This window comes from Hemicordylus capensis, chromosome 3, assembly GCF_027244095.1.
Source record: "Hemicordylus capensis ecotype Gifberg chromosome 3, rHemCap1.1.pri, whole genome shotgun sequence".
In the NCBI taxonomy this organism is placed as follows: Eukaryota; Metazoa; Chordata; class Lepidosauria; order Squamata; family Cordylidae; genus Hemicordylus; species Hemicordylus capensis.
In genome coordinates this window covers 351,582,534-351,594,487 of record NC_069659.1, presented here as the reverse complement: position 1 = coordinate 351,594,487, position 11,954 = coordinate 351,582,534, and the positions used below count along the sequence as shown (strand labels likewise).

General features: G+C 44.8%; 1 protein-coding gene across 2 annotated transcripts in view; it reads right to left on the bottom strand.

Moving 5' to 3' along the window:
- Positions 1-7,823: 7,823 nt before the first annotated feature.
- The window catches only part of LOC128351269 (cytochrome P450 2J4-like), a 57,588-nt gene continuing 53,457 nt past the window's right edge, over positions 7,824-11,954 (bottom strand). For both annotated transcript variants that reach the window (XM_053310657.1, XM_053310658.1), the window contains exon 9: positions 7,824-11,586. In XM_053310657.1, coding sequence (XP_053166632.1) covers positions 11,408-11,586 — 179 coding nt within the window. In that variant the 3' untranslated portion in view covers positions 7,824-11,407. The remainder of the gene's footprint in view (positions 11,587-11,954) is intronic.

Genomic DNA, 11,954 nt, shown 5'->3' with positions numbered 1-11,954 from the left:
TAAAAATTGCCACCAGCTGCATGCACAATACTACTTCTATGCTTGTCCTCAATATGGAGTCACCTTAGGGCAAGCATTCTCAAACCTGAGTCCCCAGGTGTTGCTGGACTACAGTTCCCATCCTCCCCAGTCACAATGGCCAAAGGCTGGGGATTAGGGTATTATATAACATGAGAGTGATGGGAGTTATAATCTAACCAGACTTAGGGACCCACGTTTGAGATCCTCTGCCTTAGGGATTAGTTAAGCTATGGCCTTGTGGGCGGGGGAGAGATCTAAGAGACAGCAGGGAAGGGAAGGGCAAATTCTATCTCATCACTATATTTCAAACACTCCAAATTGATCTGAAACATAAGAATCATATCTTCACACCACTGATGTGGTGGAAAGCCCATTGAAGTCCAAAAAGCCAGTAATTTCCATATGGCAGAATGGGGACATTCCAATGTGGCCACTTGGTGAAAAGCAGAAATAGCTTGCCCAATCAGCTCCTTATAAGCAAGAGGAGGTTCCGGCCTTTATCCAATGAAAGAAGATTTTCCCACAGCCATGTGGGCTCTAAGGCATGGGTGGGAGAAATGCACTTTTGACACTGGGACGAACCCTACTGCTCCAGATCAAAGTCTGGTCTAGTCCAGCATCCTGTCCCCTTTCCCCCCATGAGCCTCTTTGAATTTTAAAATAAGACATCCACACCCTCCCTACTATATACATCAATGAGATGAAAAACAAGTCTGACCGACCCAGTCACACCTGTATTGTAACATTTCAAAGCTTAAGATCAACTTGCTTGCAAAACCCATAGATTTCTGTGAGGCTGCACAAGTGAAAAATAAAACAATGAGAAGAAACAAAGAGGTTCCATACAAAAGCACCTGGTCACCAATATTCTCCACCAACATCCAGGATTGTCTACAACACGATAAGGACCATCTCCTTGCCTGATGTCTAAAACGATACTCATCTTGGACATAATGCCCTAGAAGGAGAACCCGCTGGATGAGGAAGGGGACTTAGTCTTTGCTTTGGACCTTCTGCCCCTGTCCCTGGCACTGAAATTTCAAAACTGGGGTATGTGAAGCAAATGACAGGATTCCTCCCAAGGAGAAGCATCTGAGAATTTTCAAGGGTTTTACTTGCACATCCTTTCTTAGAACAAGGTATCTTTGAACCAGAATTTCTTGTACCTGCCTCATTCATATTCATATTTGCAGAACTTGCCTGATTAATCCCAGAGAAAGTGAATCTTCTTTATTTATTTAAACATGTGTACTTATATGCCGTGTTTAGCTCCAGCTAAACAGAAAGCAACTTGTAGGAAGGAAGGAAGGAATCCATTCATTGGTTACAAATCCACTGAAAATCAGCTTCATTGGGTTCCAGCATTACAAGAGAGGGAAAGAAATATAGCCCTATTGACATATCATTCATAACTGAATAAAATGTATAGAGGAGGTGCACCAGCCCCTTGATATCTCCAATATCCTTTTTCAAGATGGAGCTGTCCAAAACATCTGCCCACACTTGCTTGATTACGCTTCCATTGATGCCCCTTTGCACATTGTGTGTTATAATTCAGGGTCCAAGCACAACCATACAGATCTCACATTTAACTGGCATAATTTTGAGCATGCTCAGGTGCGTCATTTCCTTCTGAGGTTCATGGGAGTTGTAAATTCAGTAAACTATCTCGGTTTTTTGGAATATTAATTTGAGGCAGAAACAAAAATGTATATCATCTGTACATAGACAAGGAGGCGGGTCTCATGATTGGTGAGACCTGCCTCCAGAGGGTTTGCAGGGAGACGATCCCTGCAGACGATCCACAGACGATCCTCCCCGCAGACAATCATTGAGCCCTTCCTGGGCGGCTGGATCAGCCACCCACATGACTGCCGACTCCGTCACGGAGCTGGTGGGGGCTGCGGGGATTGGGGGCCACACAGAGCATGCTGGAGAGACCCCCAAGCCAGGAGGCTGCTTTTTAGCCTCCCGGTCAGGGATCTCCTCATGAGTTGTCACAGCACAGAACCGCACTGTGGCAACACACGATTGTGGAATGCCCTCATTAGGTAGGAGCTGCGTCCAGATGTCTATGCCCTCATTGCCCCTGTGTTCATTTTTAAAGTGAATCTGGGTACAGGCCCCCAGAAATGTAGGATACAGAAAGGAAGCGTACTGCTATACATGCATTCAACATAGTATGTGAATACCTGTGCTGGGTACTGATCTGTACCTGTATATACACTTGTTCAGAGGCATGCCAGGAAGTCTGGTCCCAGTGCATGAGTGCCGAGAAGGGTCTCCCTCCCCAAGCTCTCTCCACTTACAGCATTTGTCTGAAGAGGCAAACACCGTAAGCATGAGGACACTGGTTCCATGGTTGGAAGGCTGGGGCAGCCCAGGCTCCAGAAACGGATGCCTTCACATTTATGGTGGTTGCCATAAGGCAGATGCTATAAGCAGAGAGAGCACAGGGAAGGGGATGCTACTGCACCCTCACATGCTGGGACAGGACTTCCAGGAGTGCTCTGAGGCACTGTACATGAGTGCAGCATCTTTTTAAAATGTCCAAATAGGCTAGAGGGGTGGATAGGGCTGTAGGGGCAAAGAAATGTGGGAAAGGACAGGGATTTCTAAGCCGTTGAGATTTTGCTGCATGACAACAACATCACTTCGTGGAGAGCAAGTGAAGGTGATGAAATGAATCAGTGAACACTTTCATATAGAGTGCTGAAAAATGACTGAAGCACTGCCCGCACATGTTGTTAGGAGATCACTGTGAGAAGTTTTGGGCTCTGTTGTGCTACACCCCTTTTGTAATGAATGGGGCACACACACATTTCCCTGGATCTGTGCCAACGTAGGTAATGTTCTGCAAGCAGTATGCTTTGCATCAGCTCAGTACTCAAGATGTGCCTCAGGAAACCTACTCGCAAGAAAGAAGAAGTGGGCCAGCCCAAAACTGTCAACAATTACTTGTTGACATCCAGACTAAGCTCTACAGTAGAGGAGAAATGGTCTTGTGGTAGCAAGTATGACTTGTCCCCATAGCTAAGCAGGGTCTGCCCTGGTTGCATCTGAATGGGAGACTTGATGTGTGAGCACTGCAAGATATTCCCCTCAGGGGATGAGGCTGCTCTGGGAAGAGCAGAAGGTTTCAAGTTCCCTCCCTGGCAGCATCTCCAAGACAGGGCTGAGAGAGATTCCTGCCTGCAACCTTGGAGAAGCCGCTGCCAGTCTGTGAAGACAATACTGAGCTAGATAGACCAATGGTCTAACTCAGTATATGGCAGTTTCCTATATTCCTATGTTCCTAACCCAGAAGTGACTTGATAAGATGACTACATTTCAAATGGACCTCCTCTAGTAAATTTAGGATGTCAGCCACTACATTCAACAGATCCTAAATCCTTAAAAATCCATTTTGCTTTGACGAAGTCACAGCCACATTTGCCTTCAATTGAACAAGATTTGGACTTGAAGATTTTGTAAAACTCTGAATGAATCATTTCTTCCTTAGGAAAGTTTTCCAGTGAGTCCTCTGTTGTTTTATTGCAAAGTCATCCATTTTTGTATAGCACTTTCCTTAAAGATTCAGAGATCTGCAACCACAAGAACCCTGTAAGGTAGACATTACCCCTACATACTGTAATAGATGGGGCCTAAGACCAGTCAGTGAGTTGGTGGCTGGCCTGATTTTGAACCAGAGAATTCATACATGTGTACAAGAGCAAGCTCAAAGCAGACTGAGCTACTTTCTGGATCAGGGCGCTTTCCAGATTAGACCCTGCAATTGTGTCACAACATATCCGCTAAGTGTGCTTCCACACTCCCTGTGTTGTGACACTGCAGTCCCTACGCTGACAGCAGGGTGCCGTTCACATTTCCAATGCCCTGTTTCGGATTTAATCGCTGCAATTTATTGCTATAATGTTATATGTCTGGTGTAAAAAGGTGGAAACAAGAGAGGAACACGGGTACAAGAACAAGAAAAATGAACGAAACCCGTGTGAAATGAGCAAGGCAAAAAAATGCAGAGGCACAATGGAAAGTGAAGAAATACTCCACGTATGATCACAAACTATAGGCATCCAAAGGACAACAGCAAATAATTACGACAATGTGGGCTACTACAAATTCCACAAATGCAGAAATGTAATCCTAAAGAACAATGATAAGAATACTAATGGTGCAAATAAACTAATATAAAACTGCTGGTGCCAGTTTGCTGAAAGTCCGTCCTCCAATAGCAATAGCAATAGCACTTACATTTATATACCGCTCTATAGCCGGAGCTCTCTAAGCGGTTTACAATGATTTAGCATATTGCCCCCAACATTCTGGGTACTCATTTTACCAACCTCAGAAGGATGGAAGGCTGAGTCAACCTTGAGCCCCTTGGTCAGGATTGAACTTGTAACCTTCTGGTTACAGGGCAGCAGTTTTCCCACTGCGCCACCAGGTAAATGTATAGAGGTAATCCCCTCTGTTTAGAACCTTGAAAAACTGAAAGCTTTGCACTGGAATCTTGAAGCTTGAAACTCTAGAAATTTGAAACTTGACAGACTCGCTAGATGATAGTCTGTTTCGAACACGTCTTCGTCCGAAGTACCTAATGTCTATACATCAATGGACATGATAATGTAACACCAATAGTGCAAAGTACATCATAACATATGTATAATGCAAATGCAGCCACACCAACCTTATATGAGAAAAAGCCTTGTCTAATGGCTAATCATTTCCACCCATCATGTGACTGATTGGTTTTTGTGGAGAGTATTTAACTGCAAAGTTAAGTTTGCTCAAGAAGGACTATAGCATGTTTGAGCAGGCACTATGCTGCTGCTCCTAACGACAACGCTTTTCCTCATATAAGGTTGGTGACTACAGGTAATTTATATATATATATATATATATAATTTAAGTCACTATACACATATTCAGTTTGGCTCTATGTACAGAGAATCAGGGCTTGTGAATACTGAGCTGAAGTTTATGAGCTGGGATTGTATTCATTTGCTCTTACTTTGCTTCTTGTGATAAGTGAGTTAAATGTGATGTCTTAATACTATGGCTATTAATGGTGAGTTTGTCTTTAAATCAGTGTGAAATCCTTAATATTAAGGCATTAATATTAATATTAATGTTTAACCTCTAGGCAAGATCTTGATTATTGATAATAACACTTGTTCCAAGGATGAGATGGAAGTCCTTATAGTGTGTGTTTGTGAGTGTTTGTATTATTTGTGTTTGTCTTTGATGTTGTCTTAATTCAATAAAAAGTATGTGTAAAAAAAAAATACTATGGCTATTAATGGTGAGTTTGTCTTTAAATCAGTGTGAAATCCTTAATATTAAGGCCCACTGAGAGTTTCTTGCTCTCTTTCTCTCATTTTAACTGTCTTTCTGAAATACTAGAATATATTCCAAGCAGTGATATAGTTTACTCTGCATATCCTTTGATTATTTCCAGAGTATTTTAGAAAAGTCAAATTCTCCATTTATTTTTAAAACTTATGAAATAGTGATGCTACAATGCATGGTAGAGAATTAGACAGGCACTTCTGTTTAGTTTTCCAGGTACACCTCCACATAGTATTGGGTATTTCATGAGCCCCAGGCCAGCATACTGAAATTTGTACTTTTCCAGCATTTTTTGGTCTGGCGACATCCACTGCTAAATAGTTTTTGAAATATTAAAAGATTAACGAGCCTTACTTGTATTTTTCAGCTGATATTATGGTAAAGTTATCTGAAAGGAGGGTGTCAGATGTTTGGACAGGGGGCGCAATTTCAGTGCTTGCCCTAGGCGCTATTTTCCCTAGATACGCCTCTGGGTTTACACTTTCTGAAGTCCCCATCATAACAGGGTAATATCAAGTAAGGGCACAGAATAGCTATTTTACCTACTGAAGGTTCTGAAGACATTGAGCCGGGTCTCACGATCAGTGAGACCTGGTTTGCAAGAGTGAGCAGAGGGTTTGCAAGAGTGAGCAGGGAGAGAGGGCTAAGCCCGCTCTCCCCGCACATGAGCAGGGTGGGAGCCCTGGGCAGCCGGATCGGCTGCTCACATGATTGCCGGCTCCATGATGGAGCTGGCAGGGGCTAGGGGGAAAGATTGGCCCCCGGAAGCTCCAGCATGCCATGCACGAGCTTGCAGGGCACGCTGGCGAGACCCCCGGAGCTGGGAGGTGGCTTTTTGCCTCCCCTCTGGGAGTCTTCTCATGAGTAGCTGTGTCGTGGAGTCATGGTGCGGCTACTCACAATTTTAAAATACTCACGGTTTTAGGAGCAGGCTACTTGAGCAGGTTACCCACTCAGGAACCACCGGGTTTGCAGCCAAGCCCGGTGGTTCTCACGATTTCAGAAAATTGGGCTACCGGAGGCTAGCCCAATTTTCTGCAATCGTGTGAATAGCCTCATTGTTTGTAAGGTCAAATACTGCCTAGTTCTGAGGCATGACCCGAATTCTGAATTTAGCTGCTGGATAAAGAGATTCTAGAAGCACCAGGGTCACTTCTAGCACGTGATTGGGGCAGATGCACCTGTTGAATTTCTGTCTGAGGAAAACAGGATGCTGGACTGATAGGTCTTGGGCCTGATCCATTAGGGCTGTTCTGTTGTTCTTAGTTCAGGGGCTAAACCTGTTTTATTAGTAGTGTGTGTTTGTTTTAGAAGAGGAGATTATATGGCCCCTAATCCAAGGGGAAGAAAAGAAGCAGACTCGATTTTTCACAATTCTGCCTTTAAGGAGAGACTTCTCCCTCGCCCCCATATCTCTTTCTGCATCCCTTCTCATGATTGTTGCTGCTGTTCTTGATTCAATGTTGCAACCAATGTTGAACTCAAAACCACATCAAAGGGGCATTGGAAACATTGCTTCCATCTCACTGCTAGGAGGTCACAGAGATTGCAACAATTTAACTGCTCGACCGTCAAGTCACAGAACTTCAAAGTGTGCGTGAACAACTCTCCTGCGTGCACACACCTATATGCCTGAAATGAGAGAATGGATCCCATGTGTGCTCTTTGCATTCCATTTGGACAAGAAACAAGCATTTTAGTGGTTTCCCACTATAGCCTATCGACCACAGGATGTGCAGCATTATGGACAAGTAATGCTCCACCCCAGGGCTGCTGCAGATTCTTAAGCATCTCCAGTGGTGCTCTGAAACAGTGGTTGCACAAGCAGCACGACCAGTTTTCCCCATTGTGGCAAATACGGGAAACTGCTGTAGTCTGCTCACAAAACCACTTATTCAGAGCAGCACTGGGGATGCTTAAGAGTCTGGAGAGGCCCTGAGGTGCTGTGCTACATCTCCATAAAGCCTTGTTGTCTTGTCTTGTCTACGTCTTGTCTACATCTCCATAAAGTCTCCATAAGCTGTCTTGTTTTTTATGTATGTTTTTAACTTGATGTTTTTACTGCTTTTATTGTATGTTTTAATTTTTGTAAACCGCCTTGGGGTTTTCTTTTAACGAAAGGCGATATAAAAATGTAAAAATAAAAATAAAATAAAATAAATAAATAAACCTATGTGGCATGTCAGTGTATGGCCATTATAGTCTATAACAGGGTTTCTTAACCTTGGGCCCCCAGATGTGGTTGGACTACAACTCCCAGAATCCCCAGCCACAAAGGCTATGTCTGGGGATTCTGGGAGTTGTAGTCCAACAACAACAATAAATGATTTAGCACAAATACTGTTTAGATATTATAGACCAGGGTTTCTTAACCTTGAATATGGAGTGGATAACAAGGGTTGTTGTGATATGACACCTTTTGGTAAGATCACAAATGAAAAAGGAACAGAAAATGCCTCGGGGGATAAACTTTATTAATAGCAGGACATGTTTCAGCAAGACCTTTATCTGTTGATTTTGCTACAAGGAAGAACAAAAAAAAAAATTTATATATTATTTCCAAAATGGTTTACATAGAGAAATAATAAATAAGATGGCTCCCTGTCCCCAAAGGGCTCACAATCTAAAAAGAAACATAAGACTGACACCAGCAACAGTCACTGGAGGTATTGTGCTGGGGATGGATAGGGCCAGTAGCTCTCCCTCTGCTAAATAAAAGAGAATCACCACATTTAAGAAGTGCCTCTTTGCCAATTGAGCAGGGGTTAGCACAAGCAGCTGCACAAAACCTGGCCACCTTTTTGGAAACCTGGGGGTTCTGATCAGCCAGAAGAAAACAAGTATTAAATCTGTTTGACTTACCTAGGATATTTTGTAAAACGGGTATGATAAAATCATACCGAATATCACAATAAAAGTGACAAAATGAAAGAACATGTCCCACAGTCTCCACAGCCCCCTAGCCACAGGGGCATAGCGCTCCTGCTGTGGAGCCCCCTAATATCACCCCTCCGGCAGAGCAGATGGCAGCACGTTAAACCTGGCTAAAGGAAACACCTTCTGGAATTTTGAGATTGTCAAGTTAGTCAAGCATCTGGCAGGGGCAAATGGATTTCTAATGCCCTCAAAAATGGGATATTTAGAAACCAGAGTGAAGTGTGGCTGCAATTCTATATTAGGTATGTGCAGAGCCAGTCTGGCGGTCCGCGGTCCAGTGGTTCGGTCTGGGGGTTTGTGGGTTTGTGATCAAACCGAACCACCACCCCCGGTTCCGTCAGACCGGAACCGGACCACCGGGTCCGGTCCGGCAGGTCCGCGAACTTTTTTTTTTAAAAATTACAACATAAAACAAGTACCTGTAGCCCCTTCGGGGGGCTTGCTGTAGACGCGGGGGGAGGGGGGGTCCATGCAGTTTCCCTCTCCCCCTGCTGGCCTTCCTCATCACCACTGCGGCTGGGTAAGCAAAGCCTTTTTGGCCCTTTCAGGCCACCGTACAAGCGAGCGGCTGCCATTTTGGCAGCCGCTGCGCATGCACAAATGCACTCTGCAAGGCCCTGGTGGCAGGAAGGTGGTGGGGAGAAGGCTGGTTGAGCTCACCTTTGCCCCAGATGAGTGCTTGACCTCTCTGAGAGCGCAGAGCATGCTCCCAGATGATCCATGCTGCGTGGCGCAGCGCGGAGCTCCAGAGGCCAGGACGACACATCCTGGCCTCTGGATGTCCCACATTGCACCACGCGAAATGCACAGTGCATTGGGGTATTCCCCCAGGAGACAGGTGCTCTAGGTCTCTGTGTCTGCTGGAGCTGAATGTAGCCACAGTGAACACACTATCCCGGAGCCTGGTTTAAGGGCTCACTTGAGCCCTTAACCCCGGCTAAGAGCCAGGTTTCAAAGCGGGACTACATGGTGCTGCCTCTTCTGGATCGGGCCCAATCCAGGCCTGGCGGTCTTCACACATAGCCTAACCCAGGCTGGACTTCCCTAGCCTGGGTTAGGGTGTGCATGAGAACATCCTCCATGACTTTGGTCTTATTGTAACCGACAGTTATTGCAGTAGGAAGCAAGAATCCTTAGGAGTTGCTTTAAACCAGTAACAGTGCAAGAAGGAAGAACTGCATCCTTGGCATAAAGAAGGATTGATGGGGTCTGTTACCCATTAAAGGGCAGTGAAAGCTAGCACCAGTTAGGCTTTGAACAATTGCATTAAATGGAGTAGGTACTAAAACAACAGAGCAGCACTAAAATATAGGGCAGTCCAGTGAAAGTATCATTTGAACCAACCTGGTGGCTTCTTAAATTAGAAATGCATAGAATTTTGGGACTTTTTCAAACATGCAGTGTTTCTTTAACAGATAGAAAGTCGAATATGGTGCTTACGAAGTCGAATACCCATATTGCTAGAACAGTCTGTATTGGGAACAGGAAGTTTTCATGTCTCCCATAGGAGAACAGGAAGCTGCCTTATTCTGAGTCAGACCCTTGGTCCATCTAGCTCAGTATTATCTACCCAGACTGGCAGCAGCTTCTCTAAGATTACAGGCAGGAGTCTCTCTCAGCCCTATCTTGGAGATGCTGCCAGGGAGGGAACTTGGAACGGGCAAGCAGGCAGATGCTCTTCCCAGAGCAACCCCATCCCCTAAGGGGGATATCTTACAGTGCTCTCACATGTAGTCTCCCATTCAAATGCAAACCAAGGCAGACCCTGCTTAGCAAAAGGGATAACTCATGCTTGCTACCACAAGATTAGCCCCCCTCTCATGAAGCCGTGAGGAAAACTCTCACTTCAACTGCATTTATAGGCACTCTACACTCTCCCACATCCAAACCTAGGCCTTGGCATGAAGAAAAGAAACTTTTCCTAAGGGCCATTCCCCACAGTGTAAATAAGGAGTACTTTGGGGAAGGAAGAGAGAGGACCATGGCTGAAGCAAAAAAAACAACAACTGAAGATGGCTCCTGCCTCCTCACCTTCTTCTTCGGAGAGGCACAAGGAGGAAGCTGTCACTCACCCGCAGACACACACACACAACCCATGGCCCAGGGACATTTGTCCTCCCTCCTCCAGTGGTTCAACTTCAGTGACGCCCCTGGTTGAAGCACTACCACCGCTGTCACAGCAAACAGGTATGTTTTTGACCCAAAGGGGTTTCAGGGACTGAGGGGATGGTGGGTGGGGGGGAGATGAGAGGTTAAGCAGGAATTCTTCCCCAGCTTTCAGAGACCATTGTCCAGAGCCCATTTGATCCAGAGACTATTAGAAGTGCATGAAACCCATTTCCAGGCGCAAGACTAGCAAATTTCATCAGCATTTCTACTTCCATGCTATGTTATGTCCTCTCCCGTGCATGTCAGAGGTAAAACCTGCAACAGTTTCATTGTACAGATCTGTTGAGGGTGTAAGTGTTATGAGCGGAGTCTAGTAATTGTGATAGTCCAGTACTATGGTTTCCTGACGCCTGTATACATCAGATGGATACCAGATCTGCCTGCCTTTTCCCAAACTTTCATGGCGCACATGAAGTCCACATTAGCACGACTCTGTGTAATTTTTTTTTTCAAAGCTATAGGACAACTCCCTTATTTTTTTTTATGAATTTTTGAAAATTTTCTTTAAAATGCTGAAAGGGCTTGTTTCAAGCCAGAACTTTACAAAAAAAGTTCTGGATCTGAAGCCCCTCCTTGAACCATCATTCCATCCCCATGTGGAGGGGGGAGGACATTCCTTTGATTTTATATTAATTTTTTGCTTTCAGATTGCAGGAACAGGCAGACCTATTAAAAGGAATTCACACCTTTTAATCCCTCAGTGGCTAGAAGGGAAAGTGAGAAATCCTTTCCAACCACAAACAGAAATATTAAAACACTTTCACTTTTATTGAAAGCTTATGCAACGGGCAAGACAGATTTCATAATTTTATGCCCATCCATTCTAGAAATATGAAAGGGGATGCAAAAGGGGCATACTATCACCGCTTTTCATGAAGGCAAAGGACAGATTCCTCCACATGCTAAATACCTACACATATACATACAAGACCTATCGAGAAATAGCGCAGAGCTCATAGTAGTGAGGTTGCAGCGTTCCTCCCCAAACAGGCTCCGTGTTTACGTCTTTTGTTCCTTCTGCCATATGGAGTGTGAACTCATGCAGGAGGTTTGAGAAGAAAAGGAACATCTCTGTCTTTGCCAAACGTTCCCCTAAACATATCCGTTGCCCTGTTGGGAGCAAGGAAGGGAGAGATTAAGAGAGGCAATAATTGACTGCCATTGATTGGCACCTCGGGACCTTTAGAAGTCTGGAATGAATGAACAAATCCTTTGCTTTGAACCCTCAGCAATCCCCTTGCTCAATCTCTGCAAAAAGGGGGATCCTGGAAATTACAGGCCGGTTAGTTTAACATCTTTGCTGGACAAATTGATGGAAAGCATTCTCAGAGATTTCCAACAAACTTTTAAAAGGTTGGATCTCTCTCTCTCAAGGGGTCTACTCAGGAGAAAGGGAGGCCAGAGCAGAGTTCTGCTGCAGATGTGGCCTCTCCAGGAAGAGGCAGGCACTTGCAACCTGACCTTTGCTGGTGTGACAG